Genomic DNA, 18,347 nt, shown 5'->3' on the forward strand with positions numbered 1-18,347 from the left:
ATAACACATTTTAATTCTGGGTCCGCCCATATTTCTGATTTCTTTTTCCTGTACTACTTGTAAAAAAAAATGACTTCTGATCTTCTCACTTCTCTTAAATCCAAAGTTCTTAATTATAAGTAGGTATAGAATCTGACCATTTCATTGTGTCTTTCAATATAGTGGTGGCCAAGCACTTAAAAACTGAAATAGGTATTATTATATTATAAATTACTTTTAGGCTATTTCTCCTTCATACTAGGTGTTAGGGCATTAAATTCATTAAAAACATAGGTATGAAGGTAAGTTACATTATCTATGAATTTCATTCGGGATACTAAAGATATAGTGTTATAAATTATTTGTTATTAAATGGGGGTATTGGGACTGAAAGGATTGAGAACTGCTGCTTGGGCAGAAGAAACAAGAAGATGACAAGGCAAGTATTATAGTAAGTGTGGCTAATGCTTATGAGTGTGGGGAGGGCTCGAGGTGAGGGTGGAGAAGTGCTTTTCACTATGCAGGATATAATCCATGAGTTGGTCGTCAATCAATCCACTGTGTTACTGCCTATATTTTTAAAGGATAGAGAGGAAGGGAGGGAGGGAGGAAGGGAAAAGGAAGGAGGGAAGATCAGAGGGAATCTGATTCAGTTGAGTGGCGGTCAGGGATTTGGGGTGTTTTTTCTTATGCTTCACAGATGACTCCGAAGCAGCACTGTCCAATGGAAATGTAATTTAAAAAAAGTAAAAAGAAAATGGTGAAATAAACCAATATTACTCTCTTTAACTGAAAATATCCAAAATATTATAATTTCAACAAGTAATCAATACAAAAAATATGAGATATTTTGCATTCTTTTTTTCATACTAAGTCTTTGAAATCCAGTGTCTATTTTATCTTTATAGCACATCTCAATTTGGATTAACCATATTTCAAGTGCTTCCTAGACATGTGTGGCTAATGGCTACCGTATGGAACAACACAGCTCTGAAAACATCCATATTTGTCAACCAACATAATTTCTGAAGAACGAAATTAGGTTTTCAGTCAAGCATCAGTGCAGGAGAGTCATTCTACTTGATATCTCCATTCTGAAGAACAGCTAAATTCCTTCTTAAGAAATTTACAAAATTTCTTAGCTTCAGAATAAAAAAGAAAGCATGTGGTTTCAAGTTCCAATACAGTATTCCTGTATGTCAGATATGCTTCCCCCTATATAATCTTACCATGAGTATTAGCATTCAATGGTACTGTATCATACAGCTGCTCATCTGGTTTTGCTCACTTATTTTTAAGCTTGGTTTAATTTTTATTCGAAAAACTGAGGTATACGACAAGGTTTCATCATTAAGAGTTCTAAAGAATGCATTCCTCTTCATTGATACTTAAGTAGTCCCACGGACATGTTTACAAACTTACAGGTGTCAGCTCAGCCTGTTCTTCTGTGAAGTCAATATGACGCTTGGCCTGCTTGCTGGGACATCTCAGAGAAATAGCATGCTGTGAAAATGCAGGAAGGAAGAAAATGATAGGTAAAGGAGGTGGAAAAGGGCAGTTCTCATTATCATGCAGGAAGAGAAAAAGATCACTGAAATGAATTGTTGAAACAAAACAGTAATGAAAAGTTGCATGCATCTTTCACTATACTATGCAAAAATAATAAAGGTAAGAACCAGATGATCCTAACCCTTGACAATTTAAGGATAAACTCACTCTAGTTCTGGAGAGTAGAGCTCTGTGGGAGAACTATGCAGAAACACTGCATGCTTCCGAACCTCAACTGGGTCTTGACTGTTATTTGGCAGTACTGTTAATCTTTTCTCCTCATTGCCTAACTCATTCCCTCATAGCTTGTTCTAAATAGTTTCCAAGTTCATATGACCTCACTTCCTTCCATCACTAAGATAATCACATCCATCAGGAGGATCTTCATCACTAAAATGTATTCTATAACCACACCAAGATTCTCATCCTTCTCTCTAGTTCTATCTGAATAAATATGCTTTTTTCTCCTCCAAAACTAAGCATGTCCTAGATCTCACTCATTCTCCCTCTAATATCTCAGTCTCTCACCTTCAGCTAGTCCAGCTTATTGAGAGTGGGAAGGACAGAAAAATATTTAATTCTCCTGGGTACCCTCCTCTTGTTAAACTATTTTTTTCTCCTTTTCAGCGCCAAATTTCCTAAATTCAGCAATAGCATACCTCCCCCACTTATCCCTTAATTCCTTGCAAACCAGCATCTATCTTTCTTCTCCAAAGCCTTCATCCTTCGACTTGTAATGAATTCTGTAATTCATTCTCAAAGTCACCAAGGACCTTTAATCAAGAAGGTTTTCTGTCTTTCCTGTCATAGTACTCACCTCATGTACTGAAATTGCTGGTTTGGCTGTCTGTACTGACACCCGTCTCTTCATACAGTAAGTTATAACCTCATAAGGACATTGGTATTACGTTCACGGTTTTATCCCTGACATCCCAGCTCAGTGCCTAGGTGCTCAAATATTTATGGAATGTATGAATAACTGTTTCTTCTTGGCCTTCACGCCACATGCTGGGCCAGATCAAGCCTATGTTTGCATTCCCCTCTCTACATTTTCTCATTAAACGTATTCTACAGCACTGTGTCAATCATTACATCAATCATACATCAATGTGAGGCCAATCAAATCTATATTGCCAATACACTCATTCCTAGAAATAAAGTCTGAAGTGTTAAGGGATAAGGGAGCATGATAAATGCAACCAACTCACAAATAGTTCAGGGAAAAAATGTATATATGAAAAGAATGATAAATCATTGCAAATGGCAAAATGTTAAAAATCAGTGAATCTGAGTAACGTGTTTCATGAGTTCTTGGTACTATTCTTTCAAGTTTTTGTAAGTTTGATATTATTTCAAAATAAAGTTTTTAAAAATCTATGCTCTCTAGACTCAATCTCATACAAGCTCCCATCATATTTTCAAATATTTATTGGTTAATTTTTTTAAAAAAATCTAAATGTAGGGGCTGGCCCCGTGGCCGAGTGGTTGGGTTCGCGCGCTCTGCTGCAGGCGGCCCAGTGTTTCGTTGGTTCGAATCCTGGGCGTGGACATGGCACTGCTCGTCAGACCACGCTGAGGCAGCGTCCCACATGCCACAACTAGAAGAACCCACAACGAAGAATACACAACTATGTACCAGGGGGCTTTGGGGAGAAAAAGGAAAAAATAAAATCTTTAAAAAAAAAAAAAAAAAAAAAAATCTAAATGTAAAGGGTTCAACAAGAGATGACTGGCCTATGTACCATGTTAAAGAGTATGATGGAACATTATAGTTATTAAAATTCAACACATCCTTGGGGCTGGCCCCGTGGCCGAGTGGTTGGGTTCGCGCGCTCCGCTGCAGGTGACCCAGTGTTTCGTTGGTTCGGGTCCTGGGCGCGGACATGGCACTGCTCGTCAAAGCCACGCTGGGGCGGCGTCCCACATGCCACAACTAGAAGGACCCACAACAAAGAATATACAACTATGTACTGGGGGCTTTGGGGAGAAAAAATAAAATAAAATAAAATCTTTAAAAAAAAAAAAAAAAAATTCAACACATCCTTACCAAAAATGAAAATACATATGTGAAGTGACAAAAACAATAGAAAATACTACATATGCAGACAAAGATTAAATGCTGTTACATTAATAAAGATGAAAAGGGATCATGGAATGATACCAATAGTTCATTTAATGTTAATTAGGTTCCATTTCCACAAAATATTTAAATACTTTCCTACAAAAAATTATCTCCCTCAAATCTAATTTTTACCTACTCTTCATTAGTACTTTCATAAATCTAAAAGCCATGTTCAAAATATGTAAAAGAAAATGAATTTGAGGGTCAATTCTCCAAATAAATTTGCTCTAAACATTCTCAGTTCCAAAAACTTTCATTTGTTATAAAGCTATCAAATTTTTCATCAATCTCTCAAAAACTCTCCACAAAATCTCCACAAAGTAAGTTATGGATCACTACATTTTTTTTTGAGGAATATTGGCCCTGAGCTAACAGGGCCTGTTGCCAGTCCTCCTCTTTTTGCTTGAGGAAGACTGTCACTGAGCTAACATCTGTGCCAATCTTCCTCTATTTTATGTGGGATGCCACCTCAGCATGGCTTGATGAGCAGTGCTAGGTCCATGCCCAGGATCCAAACTTGCGAACCCTGGGCTGCTGAAGCATAGTGTGGGAACTTAACTACTATGCCACCAGGCCGGCCCTGATCACTACTTTCTTGAATTGAATCTGTAACATGTTAAAATGAAGTACCATTTAGGAGCCAGAATCTTTGCGTGGGGGGAGTGGGGGGCGAGTATAGAAAAGCACTGATGTGAACATGGGAACCAAACCATAATCAAGAAATGGCCTGATACCAAAGTTGTGGTTACAAAATAAAACACTTTCTTTTGATGGCCAACACCTTAAATTACAACTGGAAAAAGGAAATGGAGGTTTGTGAACTCACATTAGCATTTCAATAAACCAGATTTACATTCATCTTTTACTGACACGTGTATGTGCTCTCATAAATATTAAAACTAAGCATAGGATGATGTAAGAATGCAGACCCTGGGGTCAAGCGCCTGGGTTCCAGCCCCAGCTTAGCCATTTACTGACAATGCGACTTGGGGCTTATTTAACCTGTTTCCTTACGTGTAAAATGGGGTAATAGCATTTATCTCCAAAGGCTGCTATAAGAATTAAACGAGTGATAATAACATTACTACCATTATAAGAGTAGGAAACCACTAGCTCTCATCTTAATTTTATTTAAGCCTCAATTCATTTCAATTAGAGCTAGAAAGAGTTGTTAAATTTTAACAGTGTACTCAGGAATAAACTAAAACACCACAAGATGGGGATGTTACTGCAGAAATCTCTTTGCCGTTTTCTGCCACCCATGAAGTTCTGTCTCTAGGTCTGGATCTGAGCACACTGGCTGGTCTAGCCTTGTCTTGATTCGCCTTCAATTCCATGACGAAGGGGCAGGTGTTGTGCTATGAGTTCTAAAACCAGACTGCCTGGGTTTAAATCCTTAGGAACGTTGTTGAGTCACTCTCTGCCTCAGTTCCCTCCATTGTAAAAGAGAGGTAACGGTGCCTATCCCACAGATCCCGTGCAAACTCTGTGTTTAGACATGTAAAGCACAGTGCCCAACACACAGTAAGCACTGAATACAGCAGCTGCTGTTATTTTCTACTTTTCCCCCTCTTCTCTTTATTCCTCTGCTTTTACTGGCCATTATACAGCCAGTAAACATTTGAAGGCTTTTAAAACTATTTCTTTTATATTTTATAGTCCCTATTAATTTTAAAAACAGATGAATCTATTTCTATTCTTGTTCAAAAAAAGGTCCTTTACCAGGCCTCCACAACATAAAACAGAAAAGAAAAACAAAGCAGATCTAAAACCAAATAAAGATGCTTTTTCACTTCTTCAGAGGAAAAACTGCACAGATTTCTAAGAAATACACACGACAATGGGGCATATGTGCCAGGGTTGATTGGGGGGGGGGGGGGGGGGGGGGGGGGGGGGGGGTGGTGTTTGAAAAGGGTTCGTGAGTCAGAACTAGACTTCCCTGGCTTTCACCGAATCTTTTGATCTTCTTTCACCTGACACTATTCCTTCTGCTATTAACCTCACTATGTCAGTGACATCTGGAATTAAACACCCAGTTGGTACATGTGAATAAATTTCAGCGAGATGTAGCATCAAAGCCACTAGAATTTTAAGAGAAATGAGTTAATAACCCCAATCTTTTAGATATGTAGCCTCTGAAAGTTTCAGAAGCCCTGTGCTCCTGCCCAGTTAATACTGCAGAACAAAGGTGGTTTGCTGAGGATAATTCAGGGCTCCAATGCCAAAGGGGAAATTCCCCCCAATGCTACAATAAACACAACTGCTGTTTTCTCTCCAATACCTCAAAATTCCTGCACACATTAACTCTTAAAACAGTTCTGGAAGGTGAAGGAAGTAAAGGAATTGCCCTGAAGCTATGATAGGTTGTGCTGCATACCACAAGGTATAATGTTGTATCCATGAAAGATTTCATTTAAAAAAGCCCTATACATAAGAGGAAACAAGCATAACATTCAAAAGTTTTAGTAGCTCAGATACTTAGGAGTTTTTTCCATCATAATATTTATAATACAATCATCAAGTATTCTTAAGATTCAGCAAAACCTTTCCAATCTACCATAAACTACAGTAATAGCTTTTAAAAGTATTTATTTTAAAAATACATTTTCATTTATAAAATCCCAAATTCAGAGGAATCATTGAAGTTTAAATCCCACCAGAATATAAAGGTATATTTCAGCATTAACTTTTTATCAGTAAACCCTATTTTCTATAAAATTTATAACATGCAATTACTATTTGAATATGCGAACTGTTCTCTTATTGGAAAGTATTGTTTTATCAACTAGTATGAATAACAGTACCACAACGATGCTGGTAAATCAGCTGCAACATTTATTCCACACTGGTTAAGATATCACGAGCCTTTATTAGAATTTATTTCAACTACAACGAATTCTAATTTTAAAATTTAGCAAATGAACATTACTGACACATTTCATAAGAATATTGACTGAAATTATTCTATAATTCACTTTTACGTTTATCCATGGAAAATATCTTTATGCTAAACCATCCTTTAACATTCAGGAAGTAATCATTTTTAACAATCAGCTTCACTTTTAAGATACTGATAAAAATTGGATGGCAAATGTAGTTTTGGAATTTATATACAGACTTCTCAATTATTTGACCTACTTAATCTCTTCTTTGGAATGATGCCCCTACATCAAAGGGATACAGAGAGGCTTAAATGAGATAACGGATGGGAAGTGCCTGGAAGCACAATATTTCAACAAAAGTCAAAAAAGAGAAAGGCAGGGAAAAAAGACGGACTCCTCCTGATGTGAAACTGTACTGTGCCTATCCCTGCTGGCTTTCAGAGAGCAAGTAGGATAAGCCACAGTACTATTTTGTTTTTAGATGGGCAGTTTGACTACCCACATCCCTAAGATGAAATAGCACCAATCTCAAGTTGATTTTTCTAACTGGTATTTGAGTCACTAAAATTCAGCTGAAAGTAACTACTCTGCCCTGGGTTTCTCTGAAAACAGTTAGGTATAACCGCTGCCTCTAAGGAACCCATTTGAAAACAAAGTCTCACTATCTGAGTTTTCACACGCTGCTTCACTTGTGGCCCTCCATCCCCGACCTTGAAAGAAAATAGTTGCTCATTATTTTAGGGTGCAGACTTCTAGACAAAGATGGATTGGATACATCAGGAATCAAAGAAATTTTTTTAAAAAAATCCCTCTCCTCTTGGAGCTTATATTCAAGTGGGGGGAGACAGATGAGCAAAATGAAAGAATAAAATACATAGTATGTTAAATGATGACAAAGAAAAATATAAAGCAGAAAAGGGAAATAAAAAAGTAATCACAGGGCAGAGGAAGAGGGGTTCGATTTTAAAATAGAGTGATCAAAGAAGCCCTCGATGAGAAAGTGACATCTGGGCAAATCCCTAAGGGTATAAGTGGTCTATCATGGGGAAGGGTGTTCAGGCAGGGGGACAAGTGAAAGGCCCTGAGGTGGAGGCTCGGGTTGCTGTCAATGAACAACTAGGAGGCAGCATGACTGGCAGAGTAAGGGAGGGAGGGAAGGAAGGAAAACAGAGGCAGAGGCAATGGGAAAGCAGATCCGGTAAGGCCCTGCAGGCCCTTCTAGGGATTTTGGTTTTATACTGAGTAAGATACAAAAGTCTCTGGGTTTGGAAAGAGGAAGGGCAAGATCTGACTTACCTTTTAATGGGACCACTCTGGCTGCCAGATGGATAGACTGTTAAGGGGAAGGTGAACACAAGAAGACAAGTTGGGAGGCTACTGCAAAAATCTACATCAAGATGATGTTGGCTTGGTGGCAGTGAAGGTGCTGAGAAGTGCTTAAATTCTGATATATTCTAAAAGTAAAGACAACAGGGTTTGCTGTTGAATTGGAAGGGGAGAGGAAAGGAAAAGAGAAGTCAAGACTCCAAGGATTTTGCTTGATGAACTGGAAGGACGCAACAGCCATTAACCGAGATGGAGAAGACTGTGGGAGGAGCAAGCCTGGGAGAAAAGACCAGGGCTTCAGCTGAGACCAGTTACATTTAAGCTACCTATTAGACACCCAAATAGAGGTGTTGATTACAGAGAGGATGGATGAGCCTGGAGTTCAGGGGAGAGATGCTGGCTAAAGATACCTGTATCTATTTCCTTGAACCTAAGATGATTTAATGCTGGTACTTTCTTAATCTTTATCAGAAACTGTCAAGAGAAGGCTTCACATAACATAGTATAATTGCCACCTCGCTGACAGGTGCCACCTGATTTTAGAACATGGTTTCTCAACCTTGGCACTATTTTGGGTCAGACAGTTCTTTGTTGTTGGGGCTGTCTTGTGCATTATAGGATTTTAGCAGCACCGCTCGCCCCTACCCACTAGATGCCAGTAGCACCCTTCTATCACTGACAACGAAAAACGTCTCCGGATATTACTGAATATGCCCTGGGAGACAAAACAACTCCCAGTTGAGAACCATTGCTTTAGAGGGATTAACTGTGGGAGGAAAAGTGTTTTAAATAAATGAAATAGGGTATTAAAATTTGGGAGTTGGCAGTGCATAAGATCACAAAAGGAGTGGCTAGAGATAGAAAGGTAGTCTGAGGACCGTACCTTGGGACACTCCAAGGTCAAGAGACTGTAAACCTGAGAAGACTGTGAATGACAAATGAGGTAGCTCCACTCCCCCCACAAATCCCACTAAAATAAGATAAAGGATTTTGGGGGGTGTGGGTGGGTGTGTTTAAAGACAAACTCACAAGAAGACATGACAAAATTTTGGAAGCTAGAAAGCATATGGCTGAGTGGTAACCAACTCAGCAGGCCCAAGAAAAGCCGAATGCTACGCCAGCGCTGGAGAAAAGCAGAAGAGCACCCCAATTTACATTATGTAACCTCAAAAGTCTCCAGAAGCAGCAGAAATGAAGCTGGGACTAAAAGCAGGAGGATTGGTTGAAAGCATATTTAAGAAAGCATTTAATTCCCAGATTTCTTCCTTTACTTGCCCACCAGCAGTGGTCTCAGGTTCAGACTGCTATTCACTCACAGCACCCAATAGGCCATAGCTTGGCACCAAGTGCACTTAGTTCTGCAGAAAGACAAAGACAGCATGTAGCATGAGACATGCTATCTTCAAAAGGGAGCTATACAACCCACCAGGGGTCTTTTTTGGACTCACCATTGTAAGAGAAAGAGATCATGTGGGTAAGTACAGAAATCACCTTGGCTTAGGGAAACTTCATGCTCCATAAGAATCAGCTGTGCACTATAAGAGCCACTGAGTTCCAGTGCCCCTCAAGGGATGTGTTCATGCTCACTTACAAGAGTTACACACCGCACACCAGGAAGTCAAGGTCTGAGTCTTTTCATAGGCTTCTATAGTTCACCCAGTCTTCCTGGTCCATAAGCACTCATCAATCAGAGGTCAATTTACAATAAACAATATTACCTGGAAACACTCTATATTTATTAATCAAGTTCCTACTAAAAGAATGTCAGGAAAAGGAAAACTCCACGTCATGTTCCACGCAAAAAAGGGCTCAGACTTCCTATTAACTCTTCTTCTTAAAGCAGTAATTCTCACATGGAGGCAACTTTGCCTTCCAGGAAACATGCAGCAATGTTTGGAGACATTTCCAGTTATCACAACTGGAGGTTGCCTGTGTACTACCAGCACCTAGTGGGTAGATGCCAGGGATGCTGCTAAACATCCTACAATGCACAGGATAGCTCTCCACAACAAAAAATTCTCTGTCCCAAAATGTCGGAAGTGCTGATGGTTGAGATCTGACCTAGAAAGATTAAATGGAAGATCACATACTGAACACTGAGGATCACCACATATTCCAAGCCATCTTTCCCAAATGGGCTGCTAAAGTACTATAAGCCGAAGATATGCGCTCCACGCAGGCGACTGGAAGAACCTTCTCTGGAGAAGCTCACCCATCTGAGAGAAAAGATCTAAGACGAATCCTAGCGTAGACCACAAAAGATAGAAAAGAATTTTAAGAAGATGAAATTAATAGAACACTAATTTTGTTTGAACCAAGTAAGAGATTTAATCAACTGGGGGAAAGTTCAGAGTTGAAATAGAGATAAATATAACAAAAAAACTATATATTTTTAAATCTAAAGACAATTATTAATTCCAGGAAAAACAAAATACAATCTTCCAAAAAGGAAATGTGATAAAAGTATACAGAGTTTAGCAGAAAATTGCATGTAGGTAGTCATGATAACATAAACACTGAATAGTAACCCAACCAAAAAGACTGTGAGGTGGGGGTATAGGAGGGGAGAAGAGAACGGAGCTGTCTAAAGAGCATTATATCCTAATCTTCCAGAGTGAGAAATCAGTAAATAATACATACAACTGACAAAAATCAAGAAATAGCAATACAAGTAGAGATTTAATGACATGGAGGTTAAAACCCTAAGAATCAGCTAAGAGTAGAAAGTACTTATCTCTGGGAGCAGGAGAGAGAGAGACAGAGAGAAAGAGGGAGGAAAAGGGGGGCGGGAAAAAGGGAGAGACAGACAGACAGTGCAGCAGACTTTTCTGTAACAAGTCTCATAGAACTATTTGACTCCTTTTTTTTTAAAGATTGGCACCTGTGCTAACATCTGTTGCCAATCTTTTTTTTCTTCTTCTCCCCAAAGTCCCCCAGCACATAGTTGTATATTCTAGTTGTGAGTGCCTCTGGTTGTGCTATGTGGGACGCCACCTCAACATGACCTGATGAGCGGTGCTATGTCTGCGACCAGGATCGGAACCAGCGAGACCCTGGGCTGTCGAAGCAGAGCGCACGAACTAAACCACTTGGCCATGGGGCAGGCCCCCTAATCAACTCTTTAAACTCCATGTATGCAAAACTAATTAAACTATTTTTTTTAAATTGTATTTGAGTGTAGGGACAATTTGATACATGGCTTTGGGATCTAGTAAGCCTCTTCAGTTTTCTTGATTTAAATTAGAACAGACTAGATCCAGAAAAAAGTATACTGAGGCAAGTTCCAGGTTTGCTAAACCACTTTTTTACCCATCTGGGCAAGGCAAAGGAACAGGCTAGACAGAGAAGACCTTAACTGCTTTCAATGCTTTAATCCTGGCTTACTCACCAAACCTTATACTAAAGTCTTACGTTAAACATTACACCAGGGAACACTGGTATCCTTGCCCATGGATACCACTAGACACCAGCTGAAGCGTTTGCTGGGACAGCAGTTCTCACTTTCCACTTTATTTGCTCTTCTGTTGTTTGAACGTTTATAATGAGTGTATTTTACAAATAGAAACACACACATACAGACGAAGATCCTTAATCATTAGTTCATAACCTGTCCTCATGCATCTTGACCCAACTCAAAATAATCTGGTTGGAAAGGAGGAATACCAATATACAAAAAACAGAACAACCAGGAAAGCACATCCCTAATAAAATATTGCTCAGTCCAGTGGGTAAATCTAAAAGACATAAATGATGCATACTAAGTACCTGCTGCTAAAATATAATCCCCAGGTATCATAAGGTAGAAATCCATTTTCATGTTCTCTGTAGAATACATACCATTAGGTAAGTTTCACTTTAAATAAATGAAAGTTTATTCCTTAGTTGATATAATTTGGTAACTTTCTTTACAATCAATAAAACTCAAGTTCATCTCCAAACTACCATGATTCATGCTTCTTTTATGCTCCACAGCATCTAGAACAAAGCTAGGTACATGGGAAGGTACCAGGAGTTACTGACTGATGGAAATTAATCTAATGAATTAAATCAGTGGGGGAAATCAATAATGTCTAATAGTAGGTATAAATTTTAAATTTCTCTGCAATTCCTTAAACAATGGTTTTACAAGATTTTGCCTTAGTACTGATTATTCATAAATAGATTATTTTACCCTGTATCAGAGACCACTGGAAGCAAACTGAATGAAAGTCTGGCTTTATTTTGCCCCCATTGATTTTCTTCTTTCTTGCTGCTACCCTAAAACAAAATTGCCTTCTCCTTGATGAAAAAAACTCAATGAAGAATTCACCTTCACCAAACTCAGCTTTTGCTAGACTTATTTTACTACAGATACATTCCTTACCCTAACCCTATCACATCCAGAAAAGCTTCGTCTTGTAAAAATCTGTTCATGTATATTATATCACTTTTGACCCTCTGAACCATCACATGAGTAAGGTAGACCAAGCACTATTAACCCCAATTTACTTAAGAGAAATTGTTCGCAGAGGTTGACTAACTCATTTAAGGTCCTATGGGTAGCAAGTGGCAAAGAAAACACTTGGAACCAAGTTTTCTGATTCCAAGCCCAGTGGCTCTTTCCACTATAGCACACTGGCTCTTCGATAATAAAATGGAGTAAACTCTAAAAACTAGAATCTTGGAGGACTACAATGTGGATATGAGTCTTTTTCTTAAGTCATTATTTTATAATAAGCATACATTAAAAAGTAATTATCAGCTTAATAACTTTGCAAAATGTCATCAAATATAAACCACATTTCACGCTTTTTAATCATGTGAAACTGATATTAATTCAAGGATTTCAAATAGTCACAAGAATAAAAATAAAGAAATGATAAATCTCTTCTTAATCATCTTTGTGACACTGCCATGTCTGGTAATATTTCCTTCAGTAGTCTGATTTTAAAACTTAGCTCAGAGGTATCCTTGACAAATTTGAAATGTAGGAAAAAATGAGAAAGTTAATTAAAACTACATTTTAAAAAATACTTCCTCCTTATTTTAATACTAAATACTTATTTAATACTAAAAAAGTTCCATCTACTTACTTCAGTAATTGGCTGCCCCTGATGTGTCAAATCCAGCTCTTGAGGGCGCGCTACTTTATCGATATCCAAAGAGTCCATGCTGGAGGCTGCAGAAGTGATGCTGGAACGAGAGGAGTTACTAACAGAGCGTGCTTCAGCATCACTCACTGTGCCTGCAGATGCTGTTCGTCTGTGCTGATTGGTTACTAAGGGTTTAGCATCTTCTAGTACAGATTGCTGGGCAGCCTCATCCATGCTTAAGGAGGCCTGTTCTAGCTGTGCAGTGATGTCATCCAGGGAGTAGTTGGCATGCGATGGTTTAGTTATCCTATTAGACGAAGAAGACAGTCCTTTCAAGGTGCCATGTTTTGATGTATGTCGGCTAGGAGGTAACTTCTGAGTGGCTTTTGTTTCTGTGATTTGACGCTTACTATTTCCTGCACCGATACTGCTGAGCTCCTGCTCTATTGAGCAAAGATCGGCCATCAGGGCATCCAGATCCACAGTTTCTCCCTGATTCAGAGCTTCTGCAATGAACAACATACATGATGTTTCCAGGACACAATGAATCAGAATTTACTCATTCTAAGTCAGCTAATGAATGCAAGGGAAGAAGCAAAAAAATTCATTGTATTGGGCCTAAAATCCTATCAAATTATAGTATTTCAAACAGCTTTTTGTTTGTTTTAAATTCCAAGAGAAATTTTTAGGAACAAATAGTCTTTTAAGATTTGTAGTAATCAGAGGAGAATAAAATTCTGAGTTAAAAGATAAAAATAATGCAAAAATTGTATACTGTTCCATGGTTTTAATCATATTGCTCATGTAACTTTTTAGCAGAGGCTCTAAGGTGTTAACATGATCAGTGCCCTGGTAGAGACGTTATACCTAAAGAGCTGATGGCATAAAAAATTACAGATTAGAATGTCAATTCCAAATACTATAAAGTTGACTATGTAGAGTACATTAAATAAAGGCCAGAGGGGATGATTTTAAAATTACCAACAAGTGATTTCACTGGACTTTTTATTCCAGTACAAATACAACAATGCAATTAAGTTTGTTGTGTGGTTCCATCTGAGTATGTACTCTCTTAATTATTAATAACTCAACTAGAAAACTATTTTAGTTATGTTCCAGTTTGTATTTTTCTGTGATCATTTGAATTAGTAATAAAATGCACAAAACAATAAGTATAAGAACTCAGTCAAGTTATGCATATAGTTTTTATACTGAGCTGTTTGGAATTGTGTTGCATTGCTTCCACATTATATAACTTAGGATACTATTTTACATTTTATTCCCAATTTCATCTTACCATTCAAGTTGTATATGGAGAAGCGATAAGAAAAATTGGCCATGTTTGTTTCCTGGCGAAGAGGAGATCTTTTTACTGGTTCCATGGGCTTGTCAGAATCCAAACTCTTTAAAAAAGGAAGTTTAATAAGTCATACTAAATTCAGGCTTCAGTTATATAAAAAGATGAATAAAGTTTGTTTTATGATTAAGTGAATTACTGTCATATAATAGTTAATAAACCAAAGTTTTTCTAACTAATAGCCTTAAGGAAAAGTATAATTGGTTTTCATATTATTTTGTTGACAGTTTTTTCAATTTGTAGGTATATGCTTACTTAAGGCACTGTCATAATTTGGAGTAAATATCTTTCCAAATACATCAAGTATAGTGACTGAGCTCATTTTACATAAATTCACTACAAAGTAAGCTAGGTATATGAATATAGGCATGGTAAGACAAGAAATAGAAAGGAACAATGCAGAGAAGTCTGTTATCTCTTTCCTCAAAGGAATTTGTTTTTGGTCCAGCAAAGCCTCATTCATGGCATGAAGTACCCTGAAGATAAGGCACAATTCTGGACTCAAAATGAGTGAGACCCAAGATCTTAACAGAGGGCGGCTACAACTTCAAACAGTGATGGAATATCCTTGTTCTTTCCAAGCTCTATCAAGATGAGGCAAACTGGACCCCAGCTATACTGCCTGTGATAAGTCTAGAATTATACTGCACTTCAGGGTGCACTGTCTTGTCTTGTAAGTTATCTCACCACCTTTTTAAATGAGGCTTTTTTCTCTCTAACCTTTCTACAATAGGGAAAATAAGATGTTTCAAACAGAGAAATTCAGGAAAAGGGTCAATAGTTATTCAGTGTCTATTTAAATAAATTTCCAAATACTAGGATTAGTCTCTTGAAACTTTAATTTCTATTTATAATAATCAAATAGATTTCACATAAAAAAGAATGCTAGATAGCTTATTTGTAGAATCTTGGAATTAGAGTAGAATGCTATCTTCTTTATTCACTTGTCTCAAGATAAAATGAATCCATTCAGACAGTATCCATCGAATTGTTAAGGCTATCATACGAAGGAGATCCACCACCATTCAGGGCCTTATTTCAAAGTTTCACAAAACAGCTAGGAAATTCTTCTTTAACCTCAAACTGAATTCTTCTGTTGTAATTTAAGCCCTAATGCTCCTTCTCTCAGTGGAAATGAAGAATAATAGGTAGATAATGTTTTCTGTAAAATAAGGAATATAACTGAGGACATGTTAAAAGTCAGTCTATTTACCAGTTCAAATAAACAAATACTTATTATAATTATCTGCTGTGTCCATGGCATTGGGGCAACAAGGGAAATAGTAAGAAATACTCCTCGATGCCAAGAAACTGCTAATCTAGTAGGGTGGTTTTTAACTTTTTTGGGGCAAGGGGGTAGCGTCATTGAGAATTTAACAAAGGCTATTAGCTTTCTTCCAGAAAAATGCAAATACACACAAAATTTTACAAACGCTTTCAGAAGATTCACCAACCACTTAAAACTGATGTAAAGTTGAAAATCTCATTAACATTGTATGTGTGATATAGGTGCACTAATGCTACTTTGTAGTAAACTAACATAATGAAATAAACAAGAAACTTGAGGATTCAGCCACTAACTTAGTAAGTAAAATATTTTTTGAAAATTTCTGAAGTGTTAAAAAGCAACTTGTTAGCAGTGAGCCGTGTTACACAAGAGTTTTAATCTGCTTTCTCTCTCAAGGCAGATTTATATAATAAAAAGAACAGTCACAGCATTAGTTTAGAAGCCAACTTTTTTGGTGAGTGGCTCTTCACATTTATATGTCAGGGAATTTAAAAATATAGAGACGAATACAGGTGCCAAACTAGCAGAAATGGCACCTGCAGCAGAGCACCACAGAGTCACTCCTCAACCTGGAGCAGCTGGATTGATACCCACTTGTCTTTTCTCTTTCTGGCCCCGTGCCCAAGTATGGACAATAAAACCACACAGTCGCGGAAACCCTCCTTGCCAGCTGGCCCTCACATACTTCCCTCCGTGCATTATCATTTCTATTTCCTCTATTTTGCTGCTTCTTTCCTTTTTCTTCTCAGCATCGAACTGCAGAGCCTCAGCACCATCTCTATGCCAAAATCACCTTTTTAAAAAATTTAAGAATTAAACTGAAATGGTCTGGCATTGGCAACTACAGATATAAGAAAAGACCTTTCTCACAACAAATGTTATTTCTCCTGAATGAAGATGAAAGAAATGATTCTTACAAAATTCTAGAAGGATTGAACGCATTTTCCTCAAAATTCAGCATTAACGATTATAGTCAAACATGTCTGCTTTTCAAAAGGATCTACAAGAATAACAGGAGGAGTTTATCATGTCAATTCCAGGCTGCCACAGAAAGAGAGAGAGGAACAAACTAGTACTTTAAGTTCCCACCTTACACCTACTTTTCCACTAGTTAAGCAATTTTACACAAAAGTTCTTCCCAGAGATATTATTAAAGGATGAATGAAAATAAGTTCTGTTCTAATATTCTCATTGGCATAAAGTTAAAATTGCTTTAATAAACATAACCATCTTCATATACTGAATATAATGTATTAACTGGGTAGTAATAGTTTACCCTTTTATTCTAAGAAGTGTTCTGGTTTAGAGGATAGGGGCATTCTTTTTATTTATTTTTTAAACCCAAGATCCAATAAAACAAAATGAAAAAGCTTTGCCATTGTTTTAAAATGCAGCAGGGAATAAAACTTTGTCAGTATTCTGGACTCATGTAATAGAAAATACTTGCATGGGAAGATATTATCTATGTTATAAAATGTATTCATATTTACTAAGTTATGGAATAGGATTTGCTAAAATTTAGACTGTTAAATTCTAGGCTTCAAAACTTTTTAGCCAGCAATTTCAATTTATGAAACTGATTTTAAGTAATTCCTCTAGATGAAGTGAAATTCTGTCACAAGCTTTTTTTAAAAAACTCCTTAAAACAGCTACAGAAGATAATGTCTTGTGTTCTAGAGTTACTAGTCATTTACCTGTTAATGTTTTGGACATTTTCCCTTTCTAGCAGTACTTTAAAATGTAACCTACATCCATATCCTTATGTCTACACAGTAAACTTTCAGCACACAGTAATGACTTCAAATCCTCAAGCAGTTTTTCAAGCACTACTTCTAACCTGAGTGAGCTTGTCCAGCTCCCCCAGCCAGGCTCCAAACATTTTGTCCAGGTCCTGATCTTCCTTGTCACTGTCTTCTTCAGCTCCATGGTCAATTTCTTCATCTGATAGCTGCTCCATCTGAAACACAGACATTTGTGTAGAATGGTTACAAGTTGAACTTGAAAAATTATGCAGTGTATGTTCTGATGTATATAGCAACTCTCCAGAGTCAAATTTTCAAAACTAGAGACTATATTATAAAAGGAAATTAGAAATCATTAATGGAGACAGGGTTGACAAGTGAGTAGAAATGAGCAATTAAATCTCAAATTTTTAGGAAATTGTGAAAGAAGAACAAACTGTATCAGATTGTGACCAGAAAGTAACAATTTTAAAATTGCAGAGCACTCCCATGAATCAGAGGATATTACAGTAGCACACTCCACTTCTCTCCACTGATAGATCCTGTAACACCCCAAACACCACAGAGAAACCATTTCAGAAGACTTTGATGCAGCAAGCTATTATATTTATTCTGTGAAAACCTGCTTAGATACAAATAAGTACGTATCTTGCAAAACCTTAGTCCAACAAGCATTTCAGAGAAAAGACAACAAAATTTCTAATTTAGGTTAGTCTGTTGAATTAGTTCCTCCTTCTATAGTGTTTTCACTTTCTACCCCATCTGTCTTTTATCTTACTTCCCCATCACTTCCTACGAAATCCAAGGAACTAGAACCAAAACTCAAAACTTTAAATTCATATACAAAATTTCCCATAGTGGTGACTTCTCAAGTATAAGTCCCTTGAAAGAAAAAATATTTTCCTACTTCCCAATTAATAAAATAATGTGATATGGGACATGAAACTTGCATATTATGTTGTGAAGAGAGGAAAAGATTATACAAAACAAAGTAAGATAAATGACTGACCAGATACTTAAAGTTCTTAAAG

The 18,347-nt window shown here is 37.4% G+C and overlaps 1 protein-coding gene across 2 annotated transcripts in view; it reads right to left on the reverse strand.

The window, feature by feature from the left end:
* RAPH1 (Ras association (RalGDS/AF-6) and pleckstrin homology domains 1) overlaps window positions 1-17,531 on the reverse strand; it is a 52,898-nt gene extending 35,367 nt beyond the window's left edge. Inside the window, exons 1-4 of one of the 2 annotated variants that reach the window (XM_046659351.1) lie at window positions 17,412-17,531; window positions 14,227-14,332; window positions 12,930-13,435; window positions 1,402-1,482 (exon numbers count right to left, since the gene is read on the reverse strand). In XM_046659351.1, coding sequence (XP_046515307.1) covers window positions 1,402-1,482; window positions 12,930-13,435; window positions 14,227-14,332; window positions 17,412-17,531 — 813 coding nt within the window. The remainder of the gene's footprint in view (window positions 1-1,401; window positions 1,483-12,929; window positions 13,436-14,226; window positions 14,333-17,411) is intronic. The other variant, XM_046659352.1, reaches the window with a different exon arrangement.
* Between the last annotated feature and the right edge of the window lie 816 nt (window positions 17,532-18,347).

This window comes from Equus quagga, chromosome 4 (assembly GCF_021613505.1).
Source record: "Equus quagga isolate Etosha38 chromosome 4, UCLA_HA_Equagga_1.0, whole genome shotgun sequence".
Taxonomy (NCBI): Eukaryota; Metazoa; Chordata; class Mammalia; order Perissodactyla; family Equidae; genus Equus; species Equus quagga.